Source organism: Elephas maximus, chromosome 4 (assembly GCF_024166365.1).
Source record: "Elephas maximus indicus isolate mEleMax1 chromosome 4, mEleMax1 primary haplotype, whole genome shotgun sequence".
Classification (NCBI taxonomy): domain Eukaryota; kingdom Metazoa; phylum Chordata; class Mammalia; order Proboscidea; family Elephantidae; genus Elephas; species Elephas maximus.
In genome coordinates, this window is record NC_064822.1 from 115,040,558 (window position 1) to 115,060,421 (window position 19,864).

Below are 19,864 nucleotides of genomic sequence, written 5' to 3' on the forward strand. Positions count from 1 at the left end.
GATGGCACTGGGTTAGGTTTTTTGTGGTTTGGTTAAAAAAAAATCCAAGTTAATCTTAATTACTGTCCTCCCATACATTTTCTCTCCCCCAACTATAAGTCCATTCAATTTTTTCACACTATGCTTGGATTTGATCTCTAGAAGTCAGCTTATGCTAACCAACCGAATGCCCATCAAATGCCCAAATTATTAATTATAGCTATTGTTTTTTTCCAACCTTCTCAATTCTTAATATTTTAATTTGTTACATGTACTGAGATAGTGGATGCCTGGACAGTTGCAGATATCACTCAACTGAAGGCTAATTATCTTGCCCCTAAATTCAAGGCTTGTTCTCCTTGAATCAAGCCGTTAACACTATGAATGTCAATGTCAGTAGAAGACATCCAGCACTTGAAAGTCTGGCTGTTTTTCTTCTCTACTTATATCACATGTCAGGATGAACTCTTTGTTGTTAGTTGCCGCTTAGTAGATTCTGTTCATGGTGATCCCATGTATTCAGAGTAGAACTACTCTATAGGGTTTTCAAGGCTGCTACCTTTTGGAACCAGATGTCCAGTCTTGTATTCTGAGGTGCCTTTGGGTGAGTTCAAACCACCAACCTTGCAGCTAGTAGTTTAATACTTAACCGTTTGCACCATTCAGGGGCTCCACGAGATAAACTAAACCCAAATAATGTCCCAAAAGTGAGTAACTTAATTTAAAAGAAAGAAGAATCTATCTCCATTGTCTTTGTGATTTTCCCATTAAACCTTTTTACTTAATCCTAAAAATGAACTAGGAAATAATGCAGGAATATCCTGAAACTTTTACATTGAAAAGGAGAGCTCTGGAGTGCCCAATTTTGTTTCATACCATGGTTTAAGCTGCAGTAAAGAATTTCCAGTTACTCTTAAAAAACTGGAGCCTGAACATTGAATATTCCCAACAAGTGAGAAATGTTCTCTGGCCTTTTAGAATCCACATCATGAGTACTTCATATGGCCAGAAGCAGATTTTATTTAATTGCATTTCCTTTTTATATCACTGAGAATTTTCAGAATCCAGCCTGAGATAAATGCATTAGTTGATAAATGCATAAATTTATTATTCTTAATAAAGTAAGATTAAAAGAAGGTAAACTAAATAGCTTGATTTTTTTCTTTTTTCTGATCATAATAGAAAAATATTTGAGGGGAAAGTCTAGCTTGATGACTATACAGAATAGGAAGAAACAATGTGTGTGGTAATGTCATGAAAGATGATTATGGGTTATTCAGATTTAAGCTCGGCCACAAAGCATTAATCGTCTCTTACTTCTTTGTGAGAAATGCAATTTTTTTTAAGTGTCTTTGAAGGCTTCTTTCACTTGTTTGTTTCAAAGTGTATAAATGAATGGCTTAAGCAAAGGGGCAACAGAAGTGGCTAGCATTGACACCATCTTATTAAGGGCCACTCCTTCCTTTGCTGAAGGCTTGATGTAGATGAGATGCAGCTGCCATAGGTCATGGAAACCACAATCATGTGAGAAGAACATGTAGAAAAGGCCTTTTTTCTTTGTTGGGCAGAAGGGAATTTTAGAATGGTCTTGACAATGTATGTGTATGAAAGAACCACACCAATTAGGGTAATAATTAGTGTTACCACTGCAAAACCCAAGGCATTTTTTTCTATAAGCGTTGTGTCTGAGCAGGGTATCTGTAAAACAGGATACGTATCACAGCCAAAACTATCAATGAGATTTGAGTCACAGAATTCCAGCTGGAGACCCATACTAAAAGGTAGGAGGATGATCAACAGGCCAGCAAACCAGGAGCAGAGAACAAGGGTAGTGCAGACCTTACTGTTCATGATGGTTGTGTAATGCAGGGGCTTACAGATGGCCACATAGCGATCATAGGACATGGCAGCAAGGAGAAAAAATTCGGTGGCTCCAAAGAGGACAAAAAAAACTTCTGTGTGGCATAAGCATTATAGGTAATTGTTTTGTCTCCAGTTGCCAGGGTGTACAGAAATCTGGGCACACAGACAGTGGTGAATGAGACTTCCAAGAAAGAGAAATTTCGGAGGAAAAAATACATGGGAGTCTTAAGGTGAGAATCTAAAAGTGTGAGGGTGATAATTGTCAGGTTCCCAGTTACACTCAAAATGTAGGTGAGAAATAAAAATATCAAAGGCACAATCTGTAGAATTGGGTCATCTGTCAACCCCAGCAGGATGAATGTAGTTATGGCTGTATGATTTCTCATCACTACCTGTGTCAGGTCAAGAGCGATTGGTTCTGAAAAGAGAAGGGCTGTAAGAAGGAAGCTAGCGTGGAACCTGAATGAAAGATGTAAGCAGTATTATTGTAGTGCATTTTACATTTGGATAATGGAAGTTTACTGGAAATATTTAAATATGAATCTTAGGTTTATAATTCCCTGATTAGAAACTCTTTATAAAGCTGGCAACTAAAACAAAAAACAAGTCACTCATCATGTACCTTGTTTCATACACTATTTCTCAATATTATTGCCTTGTGGCACAGCTATTAAAACAAACAAACAACAACAACAACAAAAAGACACAACTCATAGCACAGCTATTAGCACCCCCTATTTTACAGATTATTCTATTTTTTAAAATGTTTTTGTTTTGTTTTGTTTCCAGTCACCTTTTTCTTTGCTTTTCCCATCTTACTGAACTGTTCACTTTTCATAACAGGGTAGGATTTGTCCAGTAGTATTTTATGCTGGTCTCTGATTATATTTAACCTAAGCAAAATATCTTCAAAGGGTTAGATCATGTCTTTGTACTTTAAATTATCTCAGATTAGGAAGAAAAATGTTTAAAATACAAGGTTATATCTTTGTTTTGTCTTTCCTGTATTTAATCAAACGAAAGCATTTCTAACCCAGTAAAGTGGTTGCTTGTTGTGGCTGTTGTTAGGTGCCATTGAGTTGGTTTCAACTCATAGCGACCCTACGTGCAACAGGATGAAACACTGCTCCGTCCTCACAATCTGGTCCTGCGCTATCCTCACAATCGTTGTTTTGCTTGAGCCCATTTTTGCAGCCACTGTCTCAACCCACTTAATTGAGGGTCTTCTTTTTTTTTGCTTACCCTGTACTTTACCAAACACGTTGTCCTTCTCCAGGGATTGGACCCTCCTGATAACATGGTTGCATAGGCGGAGGTTTTCCCGAAGAGATGTGAGGAGCCTTTTTGCTGGAATATGCCTGGTTTGTGCTGTCCTGGTGCTTTGAGCCATGGCACCAACCCAGAAGGAATGGTCTTTGGTACTTGCTTTTTCTGCCAGCCTGATCATCTTGGGTGTTCTCCTCAGCAGTAGCCAGATCTTCAGAATCTGTCTCAGACACATTTCAGTGACCCTTCCTTTTGATAATTTTTTCTGCCCTCCTCCTCAAATCACCTTTTCCTATTAATGTACCTGCCAACTCACTAACTCTACAGTTCTTTGAATTCTTGATACATGCAATCATTCTAAACAACACCCATGAACAAACTGATCCATATGATCCAAGTTTTATACACAAATTTTAATAAACCCAGTTTTTCCTTGGCATTTACCATTGTCAGGACCTCCTACCAGTTTTCCGCCTCCTTGGATTCTAATATTTACGTTTTCCCAGTTATTATTCCATTTGCTGGGGGCTCAGGAAGATCTCCTAGCCTTCCTGTCAAAACTTTCTTTCAGTTTGATTTACATTGTGAGGAGCCATTCTCAAACATCCGTCCTGTAAAAGAAGATCTGGTAAATACATTCTCACTGGGGGTGCCATTAATGAAAAATAATGTATTGACTCATAATATGTCTTCGTGTTTTATTAGTGGGAATTGATTTTGAAATGAGCAATTTTCGGTGTAACTCAGGGGTGTTCAGGGAAACCCTATCTACCCACTTCTTCCCAATGTGTGTGAGAATCAAAAATACATTAGATTTCCTTACTTCTCTACTATTGCTCAAGTAAATAATCAACATTCATTCATTCAGATAAATATTTAATGATCACCTATTATTTACAGAGCATAACATCAAAGACTGGAGATCTAACCATGAACAAGTCTCTCTCCAAAGGAGACTTAACTCTTCCGATGGGAGATAATATTTCATTTCAGTGTATGATCAGAGACATAGTAAGATAACAACGAAAATGAAATTTTGTGTTTGGGGTAATAACTAGCCCATTGTTGTCGAGTTGATTCTGACTCATAGTGACCATTCAGGACAGAGTACAACTGTCCCATAGGGTTTCCAAGGCTGTAAATCTTTACAGAAGTGGGCTGCTGCATCTTTCTCCCATGGAGTAGTTGGTGGGTTGGAATCAATGATTTTTTGATTAGCAGTAGAGTACTTAACCACTGTACCACCAGGACTCCTCTGGGGTGAAAACTATTATTATTATTATTCCTTGACAATCACTCTTCATTATACTGGTGTCGCTATGAGTCGGAGTCGACTCGACGGCAGTGGGTTACTCTTTTTTACTGTCTTACTCAGTTCCTCTAGGCTTTTTTTCTATTAAAGTTGGCAGTGTCAGTTGTCACCTTAACCTGAGTTAGCAAGATGCGTTGCTCAGGGTTCACATACATTTTATGGAATCAGGAAACCTAACTCACCTCATGGGAGAAATGGTTCACTGGAGAGATGGTATCTTGTGAAGTACTGTGAAGCCACACAGAGAAGATTTTGATAGGCCTACTGAGTGATGGAAACCCTGGTGGCTTAGTGGTTAAGAGCTATGGCTGCTAACCCAAAGGTCAGCAGTTTGAATCCATCGGGAGCTCCCTAGAAACCGTATGGGGGAGTTCTACTCTGTCCTCTAGGGCTGCTATAAGTCGGAATCAACTGGACTTCAACAGGTACTGATTTCTACATTTCTAATTCTTGTTTCCTTTCAGCCTTCTTTCTTTCCTTTCTTTCTTCCTACCATGTTACCATTCCAATTGCTGTCGAGTCAGTTCTGACGCATGGTCATCTCGTGTGTGTCATAGTAGAACGGTTTTCCATAGTGTTTTGAACGACATATTTTAAGGAAGTAAATTACCAGTCCTTCCCTCTGAGGTGCCCCTGGGTGGACCAAACTACAAATCTTGGACCAAACTACCAATCTTTCAGTTGGCATCCAAGTGTGTTAACCTTTTATCTTTGTACCGGTCATTGACATTTTTCTCTATTCTTCCTTTTTCTAGAAATTTCCTAGGCTCTAAAATTATTGTCTGTTTCCACTTTTGAAAATTCTTAATCTCCAATTTTGATAGGAATGACTTGAGAAAAAAATCACTTTAGAATTTTAATGCCCGTTAGTTTAATGTGTTAGATAAATAATATAATCTTGTTTTAATACATGAAACTTGTTAAATCAAATTAGTTCTAGCGGCCGGAGCTAGCCCTCGGAGCCAGAAACGGCGCTGCCGCGACTGTGGCCATCCGTCATGCCAAAGCACGAGTTCTCCGTGGACATGACCTGTGAGGGCTGCTCTAATGCGGTCAGTCGGGTCCTCCGCAAGCTGGAAGGAGTTCAGTTTGACGTTGACCTGCCCAACAAGAAGGTTTGCATCAACTCCTCTGAGCACAGCGTGGACACTCTGCTGGAGACCTTGAAGAAAACAGGAAAAGCCGTTTCCTATCTCGGCCCCAAGTAGCAGGGTCCTGGCCCCTGGCCCGGAGGATGGACCAAAGTGGGCAGACAGACCTGGGACCTGGCAGTCCTGCTCAGTGATGGGAGTTCCTGGGCAGACCCTCACTCGCCCTGCTTGCTCCTCACTAGCTTCCCTGCAATAAAGACAAGCTGCTTTGTTGAAGATGTCAAAAAAAAAAAAAAAAAATTAGTTCTAGCAAAGAAGCTAATCTTGTGGTGAGAGACCGTTTGAATATAAGGCTGCTTGTTTTGCTTTTTGTCCACCTGAAGCCACATCACATTCTCATTTTAGTTAAACTACAGATGGTTTCCTTGAAAATTGAAAGCTACTTTTTTTTTATATATATAATTTGGATCATTTTAACGTCTGAAAAAACAGTTTTGTTAAATAAACAATACATTTTGCCACCTCCCCCCCAAGGTAGTGTTTTCATTGACATCACCAGGTAGATCTTGAGGAGCTAACCTATACAAAGCTACCTCCTCTCACTGCCACTTTGGGAGCTACAATGTGATTGAGGTTCAGCATTTCTCTTTTATTGAATCCCTATTTAATAAATTCTTTTATATATTTCAGACACCATGACCTCACTTATGTTTGGAACAATCCTCAATCAGTCTTCATTTGGGAATAGGATTCCTATAGACTGGAATATTTGAAGTCCAAGAAGGAGTTGAACAGCACTTCCCAGGTTCCCTGTAAGGTCATTTCTAATCCTCATGTTCTTTGATTCTTATGACACTGTGGAATATTTTGGGAGGAGAATGTCTTTTCTTTTGCCCTTCATATTTTGCATCTTAAGTAACAACAGTCTCTTCAACTGATATTTACAGCTGTTTTTTTTTTTCCTAAAGATAGGTTGATCATGGCAGGAAAATTCTAACATGAGATTTGTTCAGAATAAGAGCATATTAGCAATAACCGTTGACTCCTTTTTTTTTGCAGTCTCAATTGCAGTGAACTGAAATCAGATTTTTTAGCCTCTGTCTATGTTTAGAGAGTATGGAAAAATATGACAATTGCATACTTATTTTCTGACAGTGCTTCATCGGAAGCCCTTGATGGAACCACAATTTGAAGGGCAGCAGGCTGGTGGGGAGGCTTGTGTATGCTCCTGTCCACACCTCGCATCATCTTTCTCCATTCAGCTCCATTCTGTCCAGAAGCTTGTGCACACACACACGGACAGACAGACAGACACACACACAGTCACAAAAACACACCCTCTAGCAGGCAAGTCTTCCAATAAACAGTCCTAGCTTAGATTTTTATTGTCCTGATATATTGAGACCCATGTCAACCTCCTGTTCTCTCAGCAAGTCTAAATGGCACCTGATCCTAGATTTCCCAGTACTCTCTTTGTTCAAAAGGAAGAAAAGGGTAGTCCAGAGAGAAAGCAACCCCTCTCCCTGGTTTTGGAAGAGGGGCACATCTGATCTTCCTGCCGAGGAGGCAGCTTGACCTGCAAATTCTTTAATGGCAGCATATCTTTTATATGTTTAGTTTGCCACCAGTGCACAGAGAACATCTGAGTGAATAAGAAAATATTCCTTGGTGACCCAATTTCAAAAGTTACTAATGAGTTGGCAGTGGAATCAACGACGCAAAAGTCACAGGTAGCAGTGGGAACAGTGTTCCCCTCAGAGACATGGAGAGTGGTCTGATGTAGTGTGAATTCCATTATCTCTTTTGTGTTGACTCTTTATATTTCCTTAAGGTTTTGATCCTGGTCTTCAATCTTAATTTATATTATCTATCTTTGACTTGAATCTTGTGTAAAGTCAGAGTAATTATTCTAACTTTAAAGGCAACGAAATTGAGAAGTAGAGAAATGACTAGTCAGATGATACACAGCGGTTGCAGGTTTTGGACAAAAGTTTATCTGAATACAAAGATTCTGCTTCTCCTTCCCCTCCGCCCCCTCCACTAAACTCATTCCTTTTTCCAACATTTAAGAGGACTACAAGCTTTTAAAGTGCAGACTTGATGTTCTGATATTACATTACAAGCTACTTTTGGTAATATGAATCAATGGAAAGAAAGTCTTGCATCCTAAGTACTGGTAAAAAATTGCCTGGTTCCAGGACTTGTTTCCTATTTTGCTAAAATTTATTACTGCCCAGTTAACTTAAATAAAACTATTTTTTTATTTTCTCTGCTGCCATTTCTAGAAACTCTCCTTCCTGCTGTTCATTTGTGATGATGTACTACATTTTCCTGAGTGATGACTGCCTTGTATTGTCCTTGACAGCATTTGTTTTTATTTAGCTGATAAATTTTTGCCTATCATTTTGTAATAAACTAAACCATACATATGTGAATGGTCTCTCTGATTTTTTGATTCATTTGCTTTTAAGTGGGGGTAAAATCTAGTCACTATTATTACTATAAGTGAATGTGTCTTAGTGTCTAGAGAAACAGCACAGTGAGATACATATTCTTCAAGGAATTGGCTCAGGAGATTGTGGGGGCCTGGCAAGCCTAAAATCTGTGAGTCAGGGAATAGGCTGGAGACTCTTGCTGGCTCACACATTTGTGGAAGAATGGCAAGTTTGAAATCTGTAGGTCACGTAATAAGCTAGAAATTCCTTGTGTCCCAACCTGTGTAGGTCAGGAGATGGAAAGAGTGACGGGATAGGCCTACCAAAATATCTGTTTATAGTCTTGAGGCAAACACACCTTTGGGAAACTTTGTTTTCCCTGTTTGATTGATTGATTTGATTATTACGGGAGATAATTATATTACATTATATTGGATGTGAAGTAATTATATTACATTATGTTAGATTACTTTATGGAAGGCAATCTGTTTTACTTAAGGTCAACTGATTAAATCATCTATAACTACTCCATAAAAGCTCAGGTAATTACTCCATAATAGCAAGCATACTAGTGTTCGGTGAAGCAACTGGGAATCATAACCTACCCAAGTAACACATAAAATTAAACATCACAGAATGTTTGTCCTTACTTTCATGTTTTTCTTTTTAATATCTCTGGCTATTTGCTATGTTTTCATTTTTCTGTTCTCCTTTCAAATATGGAAGTTATACCTAGTGTTCTATGTTTTTTTTAACCTTTCAGATTATTAATATTAATTTATAGTTAGACTAACTTCTAAAAATAATTTTTTACCTTTTCATTAAATTTTATATTAATAATGAAAACATTTGTAGTATATTTAATACTGTTTTGTGCCTTATTGTCAGTCTGTTAATTATGTCATGGCTTTTTCATTCTTCAATCTTTATTTTGATTTGTGTCTTACTGAGTTTGTCTTCATTTCAAAATTATTTCATTTGTACATAAAAGTTGTATGTATGCCAAGTCCTTGCTTGCCCATTGATTTATATCTATTTTTTTAATTTTTTTTTTTGTGCTTTCAATAAAAGTTTGCAAATCGAGTCAGTCCCTCATACAAAAATTTATATACACCTTGCTATATACTCCTATTTGCTCTCCCCCTAAGGAGACAGCACACTCCTTCTCTCCACTCTCTATTTTGGTGTCCATTCGGCCAGTTTCTGTCCCCCTCTGCCTTCTCATCTCCCCTCCAGACAGGAGCTGCACACATAGTCTCATGTGTCTACTTGATCCAAGAAGCTCATTCCTCACCAGTATCATTTTCTATCTTAGTCCAGTCAATCCATATCCGAAGTGTTGCCTTTGGGAATGGTTCCTGTCTGGGGCTAACAGAAGGTCTGGGGATCATGACATCTGGGGTCCTTCTAGTCTCAGTCAGGTCATTAAGTCTGGTCTTTTTATGAGAATTTGAGGTCTGTAGCCTACTGCTCTCCTGCTCCCTCAGGGCTTCTCTGTTGTGTTCCCTGTCAGGGCGGGCAGTCCGTCTAGTTCTTCTGGTCTCAGGCTGATGTAGTCTCTGATTTATGTGGCCCTTTCTGTCTCTTGAGTATCGTAATTACCTTGTGTCTTTGGTGTTCTTCATTCTCCTTTACTCCAGGTGGGTTGAGACCAATTGATGATCACAGGTGGCCGCTTGCTAGCATTTAAGACCCCAGATGCCACTTTCCAAAGTGAGATGCAGAATGTTTTCTTCATAGATTTTATTATGCCATTTGACCTAGATGTTCCCTGAAACCATGGTCCCCAAGTGCCCTCCCCTGCTACTCTGGCCTTTGAAGCATTTGGTTGATTCAGGAAACTTCTTTCCTTTTGGTTTCATCCAGTTGTGCTGACCTCTCCTGTGTTGTGTGTTGTCTTTCCCTTCACCTAAAATGGTTCTTGTCTAGTACCTAATTAGTGAATACATCTCTCCCTCCCTCCCTCCCTATTCTAGTAACCATTAAAGAATTTTTTCTTTTGTGTTTAAACTATTTCTTGAGTTCTTATAATAGTGGTCTCATACAACATTTGTCCTTTTGCAACTGACTAATTTCGTTCAGCATAATGCCTTCCAGATTCCTCTATGTTATGAAATATTTCACGGATTCATCACTGTTCTTTATGAATGCGTAGTATTCCATTGTGTGGATATACCGTAATTTATTTTCCATTCGTCTGTCAATGGGCACCTTGGTTACTTCCATCTTTTTGCTATTGTAAACAGTGCTGCAGTGAACATTGGTGTGAATATATCTGTTCATGTAAAAGCTCTTATTTTTCTAGGATATATTCCAAGGAGTGGGATTGTGGGATCATATCGGAGTTCTATTTCTAGCTTTTTAAGGAAGCATCAAATCAGTTTCCAAGGTGGCTGTACCATTTTACATTCTCACCAGCACTGTATAATTGTTGCAGTCTCTCGACAGCCTCTCCAACATTTGTTGTTTTGTGTTTTTTGGATTAATGCCAGCCTTGTTGGAGTGAGATGAAATCTCATTGTAGTTTTGATTTGCATTTCTCTAATGGCTAATGATCATGAGCATTTCCTCTGTATCTGTCAGCTACCTGAATGCCTTCTTTAGTAAAGTGTCTGTTCATATATTTTGCCCATGTTTTGATTGGATTGTTCATTTTTTTGTAGATAAGTTTTTGCAGTATCATGTCGATTTTAGAGATCAGGCTGTGACTGGAAATGTCATAGCTAAAAACTTTTTCCCAGTCTGTAGGTAATCTTTTTACTCTTTCGGTGCAGTCTTTGGATGAGCACAGCTGTTTGATTTTTGGGAGCTCCCAGTTTTCCAGTTTTTCTTCTGCGTTTTTAGTAATGTTTTGTGTGTTGTTTATGCCATGTATTAGGGTTCCTAACGTTGTCCCTATTTTTTCTTTCATGATCTTTATCATTTTAGATTTTATATTTAGGTCTTTGATCCATTTTGAGCTCGTTTTTGTGCCTGGCGTGAGGTATGGGTCTTGTTTCATTTTTTTGCAGATGGATATCCAGTTATGCCAGCACTGTTTGTTAAAGACACTCTCTTTTCCCCATTGAACTGTTTTGGGGCCTTTGTCAAATATCAATTGCTCATATGTGGATGGATTTATGTCTGGATTCTCTTGTGTTTTCTTTTATATGCAGTTGAACCTAATGCTAACTGATTCTTCTGCCTACCAGCCCTGTTTCTGGAATCAGTCCATAATGGAAATGGTTGTTTCTGTGGAAGCTATGTCCTGCATGTACTGCTGAAGTTTTTAGCTTCATTTGTTTGTATCCAAATGTTTCCTTTACCTCTGAGTCCTATTTCCTCTCTAGCAGTTTCCTTATTGTTGCATAAGAGGCCTGCCTGGTGTGTAAATTTAAGTAGTGCTGAAACTGCAACCCTTTCGAAGATTTTTTCACAACTGCTTGAAACGATTACTGATATCCACCTATGCTTTAAAATCAGTGCTTTTAATTTGCCCTTTTCTTTGAGCATACTCAAGGCCCTTCATACAGCCATTCATCTCATAATTATTTTAATCACTATTATTGTTACAGAGGCGTACATTAACCTGTGCACACTGCTTTAGCTGGGCCCTGCCAATTTTGATATTTGTCTTCCAATGATTGGTGTTGCCCAGAATCTTTATGCTACTGATTTCATTTGGTCAGATGACATGTTTTGTATAATCTGAATTCTTTTAAATTTATCGAGACTTGTTTTATAGCCCTGAATATTATCTGTCTTAATAAATATTCTGTGAAAGTTTAGAAAAACTCTTTACTTTTTGGTTGAAATAAATGTCATTTTGATCATATATGAGGTTAGTGTTGTTGAAGTCTTTTATACACTTAGCAAATTTCTGGGTACTGGTTTAATCAGAAAGGAGCCCTAGTGACACAGGGGTTAAGCGCTTGGTTCTAATCCAAATGTTGACAGCTGGAACCCACCAGCTACTTCACTGGAGAAAGATGTGGCAGTCTGCTTCCATAAAGATTACAGCCTTGGAAACCCTATGGAGCAGTTCTACTGTGTTGTATATGGTGTCTATGAGTTGGAAGCCACTCAACAGCATTGGGTTGGTTTTTTTATTTGTTTTTGGTTCAATCAATTATTGAAACAGGAATGTGGAAATTTTTGTGAATGGTTTTGGATTTTTTCTCTTTGAAGGTTTATCAATTTTTGCTTCACATATTTTGAAGCACTATATATACATAAGCATTTAGGTTATTTATGCTCTCTTGAAGAATAAACCTCTTTTTCAGTAAGAAATGACAGTCTTACAAAAATTATTTTATTTTTGTTGTTGTTGAGAATATACACATCAAAACACTCCAATTCAGCAGTTTCTACATGTACAATTCAGTGACATTGATTACACTCGTCGAGTTGCACAAGCGTTCTCACCCTTCTTTTCTGAGTTGATCCTTCCCCATTAACATTAACTCACTGCCCCCTAAGTTCTTGTCTCATCTTTCGAGTTGCTCTTGTCAGTCTTTATCCCATTAACATTCATTGCTCTAAATCTATTTTGTCTGGTATTAACATGGCCATTCAAATTAAAAAAAAAAATTGTAATTACATATTTTTTATTCTTTTGCTCTTAACCTATTTCTTTGTTTATATTAAAAGCTGCTTTCTCAAGGGCAGGAAAGAATTGCCTCTTTTTTTCCCCCCAATCTATCTTTACCTTTGCTGTGAGGCATTGAGATTGCTTGCGTTAGAAGTGATTATTCATTTGGTTGGGTTTGAATCTACTGTCTTACTGTTTGTTTTCTAGTATTCCCATTTGTTCTTGGTTTCCTTTTTCTTCTTTCTTTTGGGTTAATTCCATTTGTTCCCTTTGTTGGCTGATTAGCTATAACTCTGTGTTATGTTATTTTTGTGATTCTTTTGGATTTATAGTATACATATTACACTTATTGCAATCTACCGTCAGCTAATGAGAGGCCACTTTATATATAGTCAAGAACCTTGCAAAGGTGACTTCTATCTCTTCCTTCCTGGCCTTTGTGCTATTGTTCTCATATGCTTTAAACTCACAATATTTTATGTATTTGTGTGTGTGTAGGATTTAAACTCTCAATTATCATTTTAGGTAATTTAAATATTAAGAAAATAATTCTTTTATATTTGTTCAGGTTGTTACCTTTTCTGGTGTTGTTCCTTCCTTTGGAAAGTGCGTATTACTATCTGGTTGCAATTTACTTCCGAGGGACTTAACATTTTTTGTAGAGCGTATTTGCTGGTGATGAATTATTTTAGCTTTTTCTATTTCTGCAATGTCTCTATTTCACCTTGAATTTCGAAAATCTTTTTTGTTGGGTATAGAATTCTAAGTTGCCATTCCCCTGTCTCCCCCTACTTTAAAGATGTTGCTCGGCAGCCTTCTGACTTACACTGTTTCTGTCAGAAAGCATGCTGTCATTCCGTTTTTATGTAATAAGATTTTATTCTTTGTCACCTTGTGAGATCTTTTCATTTTATCTAGTTTTAAGTAACTTTATGATGCTTCATCTTTTTTGTGCGTGTGAGCTCAGGGTTTGTTGTGCTTTATGTGAAAGTTTGCAAATTGAGTCAGTCTCTCGTATAAAAATTTATATACATCTTGCTATATACTCCTAGTTGCTCTTCCCTGATCAGTAGATGTATATTTTCCATTGACTTTAAAACATTTTCCCTCATTTCTTTAATTATTTCTTCTGTTCCTCCTGTCTTTCCTTTTTTAGGGGATCCCACTTATACAATGTATTGGGCCACTTGAATTTGTCTCATACTTCCATAATATTCTGTTCACTCTTTCTTTTTCATGTTTTTTCCTTGTGTGTTTCACTTTGGATGGTTTCTAATGCTATTTCTGCCATTTCACTAATTTTTATTTCTGCAGCACCTTACTGATGTTAAACTCATCTGGTGTTTCTTTTTTTTCTCAGACAGTTTAGTTTTCATTTCTAGAAGTTTGGATGTTTTTAATAGTTTCCATGTTTTTACTTAACTTGCTTAACACTTCTTTTAGCTTCTTCAACATAATCACTCTTTTAATGCCCTTTTCTTTTAATTATTTCATCTGCCATTTTTGGGTCTATTTGTATTGATTGATCTCCTCATTTTAGGTTGAATTTTCTACTTCTTTGCATGCCTTGTAATTTTTCACTATACATTAGACATTATGTATTTTACCTTTTTGAAGTCTGGATGAATTGACATTCCTGTAAAGATTCTTTTCTTTGTTATTTATGTCACTTGGAATTAGTTTGGTCCTTTCAGATTTTGTGTTAATCTGTGTGACACTGGACCAGACCAGTGCTTAGTCTAATGTTACTCCCTCCCCCAATATCAAAATAAAATCCTTCTGAATATTCTGTCTAATGCCACGTAAATTAGGAGATTTTTCTATCATGTTTGAGTGTGAATAAGAACTACTTCCATTCCAGTGTGAACTCAGAATATTGTTCATTGCAGTCTTTGGGTGGTTTTCTCTTCAATCTGATATAATTTTCTCCCATACATAAGCTAATTGGTATTTATGAGGGACCCTCAGTAGATCACTGGATATCTCCCTCTATACTTTTCTCACTTCTTGGTACCATTTCCTGTGACCTCCAGTCTCTAGCCTTCCTTGGACTCCCACCTCCATCTCAACTCTAGTTGATGTGGATGGTGAGGTCCACATGAGTTCCCCTTTCTTGCACAGTCTCCAGGCAGTGAGCTGGAGAAATGTTTCTCAGGGATCACTGTCCTTCATTTCCTGGTGTTTAATATCTGGAAAACTATGGTTTTATATATTTTGTTTGGATTTTTAGTGGTTTAAGCTGAAAGGGCACGTATGGTCCCTGTTATGCCATCTCAGTTTGTGCCCATTCTCTTTTTATCCTGTTTTTCCTGATATTAAAACATTTTGTAAAGCTCTTCACCTTTGAAAATCATCATGATAACTTGCCACTCTGCTTATTATAAATATTTCTGTAACCACTTCTTTTCTTTCATTACTTATGATTTTTTTCTCAGATATTATCTCCTCTTAAAACTCTTTTCAATACTGTTTTTAAAAGCTCATATCCAGTTTAAAAGTATTATAAGAATTATAATGGTGTTTACACCCAAATAATCTTTAGAGTTATCCAGGTATGTATTTGGCAGCAGCAAAGGCTTGCTCCCTCACCTTATGAGATGAATACTCTTTGCTACCTAGAAGAAGTGATATCTGGGATTGGGTGTTGGTGGCAAGAATATCAAGGAAGGCCTGCAGAAGGGAATGACATAAGATCCATGAGCTTGCAATCTGGCTTAGATACGACTTAAGCACACATTAAATTAAAATTTCAGAAATGGCCACAGTACATTGCAGCTCCTCTCATAAAAGGCAGAGGATGGAGTTGATTTTGATACCCCTTGAACGTGTGCTGCTCTTAAGAATTGTTTTTGGCAAGTAGCTGCTGACATAAATTGTTTTAGTGGAAATAAGGGATATAAATGTGACATGGTTATTTGTTTCTAAGTAAGCTAAAGAACTTGGAAAAGAAAAAAAACGATTGGCTTAGGATATTAATTTCTCAGCTCCAACTACGAGCAATGAATCAGAAATCTATGACTTCCTTGAAAGAAGCCCCTATCTCCTGTGGCTATAGGATTGAAACTCCTGGAAACCAACCCCAGTCAAATTTTGTGAAAGAATTAATTTCAATACAATTGAATTCGCAACCCCCAGGGTGAGTGATCTTAAAGTTATAACACTAATTGAGAATTAATGAGATCCTATAAATTGGGAGGGCACATAATGGTCGATTCCTCTGAAGCGCCATATTCTGACCATCTTCCTTTGCCAGAAAAGCAGGCATTTATATCCTGCCTCAAGAGTTTATCTCCTTTTGCCTGAAGAAACTGCAATGACCTCTTTTAAGGTAATTTTCTTTCAGGAGAATACTGGACTTGTGTAAGACTCATTCTAACTTTATCTTGTTACTTAGAGCCCAATAACCAGGCTCAAGTTCCAACATACTCCAGAGCATTGAATACACAAGGCAACCTGGGAGGAGATACCATAATACACTGACAGAATTTCAAGATTTTGATAATTTCTATCAACAGAAAACTGAGAAATATCTGTGGGAATGGATCATAAACTATTTGGATCAGGGAAGAAGAAAATTAGCAGTGGATTGGCCTGAATTTACTGATATGAATGCTATAACCAGGGAATCTGTATTTAAGGAGTTATCTCAAATGTTTGGGAGTGGCTCTACTTGGACCCAAATGTGTCCTACACTGAATGAAATTGAGATTCCAGAACTTCCTTGTTATGCTGTAGAGGCAAGCATCCCTGGATTTAGGGAGATTGGGATACTGGATCGGATTTATTATGTAGAACCTACTCACCTACTGTCTAACAAGATTCCCAGGGGAGTCTAGAGAACATTTCCTTCAACAGCCTTTAAGAAACACCTTGTTTAAGGAGGCCCTGGCCTCTTGAAGTCCTCTTTGGCTATTCTATGAAGTCCAGGATCAAAATAGGAAAAGGTGTTATTAAAAAAGTGATCCCTGAATTCAGTGAGATAAAAGGGTCCATTTACGCAGAGGCCACATAATACTTACACCTGAGAGATAGGTATATGTGGTTAATATAATGGGCAGCAAAGCCAAGGTGATATTCAAGAAGGTTTGACCCACAGAGATCTCTGATGTTGATGAAATAATCATGATATCCCTGGATTTAAATAGTTGGACCGCCTACTAAAATGTTATCTTATTTGTGTAGGTTGAAAAGCTTTAGGTGTGGTGGACTGAAGTCTGACTTGAATCATCCAAAACCATCTTTAAACAATGCCTGAATTTCCTATTTATTAGTCAGCTGGTCATAGGAATTAATCCATGATACTAGGGGAATAGGTTGAAAGACAGAAGGCAATGTAGCAGGTGTAGGAGAAATGGGAATCCGAGCCACTCACTTGTGCAACTTATTTGTGCCTTAAGAACTATCTCAGAACAAGGCTAGAAAAGTCTGGCATGCAGGTATTGATCTATCATTTGCTTATTTTTTTATACCTGCTAGTAAAGGCCAACAGGAAAATTATGTTTTTAGCTGGCATGATCAGAGACATATCTTCACTATCCCACTTTGTTGTTACTGTTAGTTGCAGGTGAGTTGATTCCAGGTCATGACAACCCCATGTGTGCAAAGTAGAGCTTCTCCATAGAGTTTTCAAGGGTGTGACCTTTTAGAAGCAGATCACCAAGCCTTTCTTTTGAGGTGCCTCTGGGTGAGTTTGACCCACCAACCTTTTGTCTAGTAGTTGAGTGTTTAACCATTTGTGCCACCCAGGGACTCCCCTACATTAGGGGTATAATAGGTCTCCAGACTTCTAGCCTGCAGGGACCTTGTTTCTCCATTCTGTATGACACCATTCTATTCTAATACTTTGATGCTATAATGCTCTTTGGACCTGATAAGCAGGACATAGTGACTACCATAAAAGCATATCCATGTTAATGAGTTGGAAATAAAATGCTACCTAATTTTAATAGCCTTCTCTCTAAATGAGATTTCTAGGGGTCCAGTGGTCTAGGATATTTTTTTTTTTTTTAGTGGTCTAGGATATGTCAAGATATTCCTTCCAAGGTGTCAAGCAAATTGTTGTAGCATGGCCATTGGGCCTCTTTTGATTCTGAAGGCAACATATGCCTCACTTGAATGTGGTATTCTCACCCATAACCTGAATAACCAAAAAAGATGTCAGTTTTGAGTGCTGCCCAGAGCCATACAAAGGCTTTGCACCAGCTCCAGGCACCCTTGCTTCTCTATCACTTAGACTGTATGTTCCTGCAGATATTACATTGCTTGAAGTATCTTATGGTATAGAGATGCTGTATGAAAACATTGGTTGGGGCCTGTAGCTGAATCATAGCGTGAGCCTTTAGGATTTTGGGGCAAAGTTGTATCATTATTTGCAGTTAATGATTCTTTTGAGAAAGAGCTTCTTGTTTCCTACAGGGTCCTGACAGAGACTTGCTTTACCATGAATCGCCAAGTTACCATGCAACCTGACCGAACTATTAGTAACTGCTGGTTTCTGACAAACCGAGCCATAAGGTTGGGTGTTCATACAGTATTCCATCATCAAGAGATAGCGGTATACATGCGTTTGGCTTTATTTTGAGATAGTTCTTAAGTCACAAATAAGTTGCACAAGTAAGTGGCTCAGATTCCCATTCCACCCACTCCTGGTACATTGCCTTCTGTCTTTCAACTTATATCCTTAGTAAAAAAAAAAAAAAAGGATTAATTCCTATGACCAGTTAACTGAAAAATAGAAAAGTCAAGCATTATTTAAAGATGGTTTTGGATGAAACACTGAAACTTCCTGAGTGTAAGCAGCTATAGTGTTGGCACTGAAGAGATGCAGTGAAAAGAAATCTTACCAGCAAAAACTCTGAGCCATGTACATGGTTGGTCATTTTGCCTGGAAGAAGAGATGGTCAAATGTATGGATCTACACTGTATGGTAATAGCTATTCAGCTATATGCATTCCCTCCTAATGGAAGCAACTTTGCTCTTCCCTGAAGCTTGCTGGGGATGAATTCGGGATGGACTCAGGCTAAGGTACAACACTGGGAGTGGCATGACTGGGCCAGCGGCCAAGGCTGAGGAATGACTTAGCGACAGGAAGGAAAACATCTGGGCCTTGATGTGAAGTCTCTGGGAACACTGACTGCCCAAGGACGTGGGAGAAAAACAATGAAGCTTGGTCCCAGCTCGAGTGGTACATAAGCTTGGATCCCTTGCTAGGTCGCTGTAGAAAATACTCCAGCCAGCCACCACTGGAGAGCAGCCGCTTGCCCGTGTCAGTAAGTTTCCCTGAATAAACTCATGAATCTGGAAAGGGGTATGTGCCAGTTCTTCGGATTATCTGCCAGGATGCACAGCGACGGTCTTCCTTGCTGGGGCTGTCCCCCAGCAACGCGAATTCATGGTTTGTGGCTAATGGATTGATTGTATACTGCGAGCTTTGAAAGAAAAGCAATTGATAACTGAGAGGACTAAGGAGAAGGGGTATGTGGTTTGACCTCTCAAACTTGACATAGAGCTGTGAATATATTTGCCTCCCATGAAAACGATCACTAGAGAGCAATCTCAGTGGAAAAACAAGTTGATAATCAAGTGGACCAGATTCCCCATTCCGTGGGTAATCAGTCAGCCTATTTCTCTTGCTACCCATGTCTTTGCCCAATGAGATTATGAACAAAAAGGACATGGTGGCAGGGATGGGGTCAGTGCTTGAAATGGGCTCATTAGAGTCTCTCTCTGATTCTCTTACTCTGCCCTTATCCAGACTTCCACTTCCCCAGATCCTCCCACCCTGTTTTAAGCTCTAATTCTTTAATAAGTATTTTCTAAATGAATTGATGAAAGCATGACTGAGTATAGTTGATACTAAGGAATTAGCCTTCATTTATCAGCAATAACCAAATTGAAAATGCATCTGTAGGTTTTTTTTTCTCCCGTATGAAACTTTTTAATGATTTATTTCACTTTGCTTCCAAACCTGAAACTTGTTATTTATCAGGAAATATGAGAGCTTTTAGAGGATTTATTTCAAATAATATTCTGGTATAAGCAGAAAATTGCCAGTATTTGTACTTGGTACTTCTAGAGCTTTGTCTACTGATCTCCACATTTAGAAAATGCCTATGGTGATTTCTAGCAGGCCTTAGTCTGTTTCTTCTTTTTCTTTTTGCTGTGCTTGGTTTAGAAAAAATGAAGAAGAGGAAAAAGATTAGGTAGTGCTAGAAACCACCACAGTAGGCATTTTCTAAATTTGGAGATCAATAGACAAAGCTCTAGAATTAATTTAAGCATCTTCAAGGTTCAGTCCTCACCACCCATGCCCACAAATGCACACCCAAATTAGAGCAGAAAGGTGAT

General features: G+C 38.2%; 1 protein-coding gene and 1 pseudogene across 1 annotated transcript; one reads left to right on the forward strand and one right to left on the reverse strand.

The window, feature by feature from the left end:
- Nucleotides 1-1,357: 1,357 nt before the first annotated feature.
- On the reverse strand, nucleotides 1,358-1,884 carry LOC126076432 (olfactory receptor 6C2-like; annotated as a pseudogene).
- A 3,534-nt stretch (nucleotides 1,885-5,418) lies between these two features.
- On the forward strand, nucleotides 5,419-5,674 carry LOC126075625 (copper transport protein ATOX1-like). The gene has a single exon (XM_049883463.1). It carries the CDS (start codon nucleotides 5,419-5,421, stop codon nucleotides 5,626-5,628), a length of 210 nt encoding a protein of 69 aa, XP_049739420.1. The 3' UTR covers nucleotides 5,629-5,674.
- Nucleotides 5,675-19,864: the final 14,190 nt, after the last annotated feature.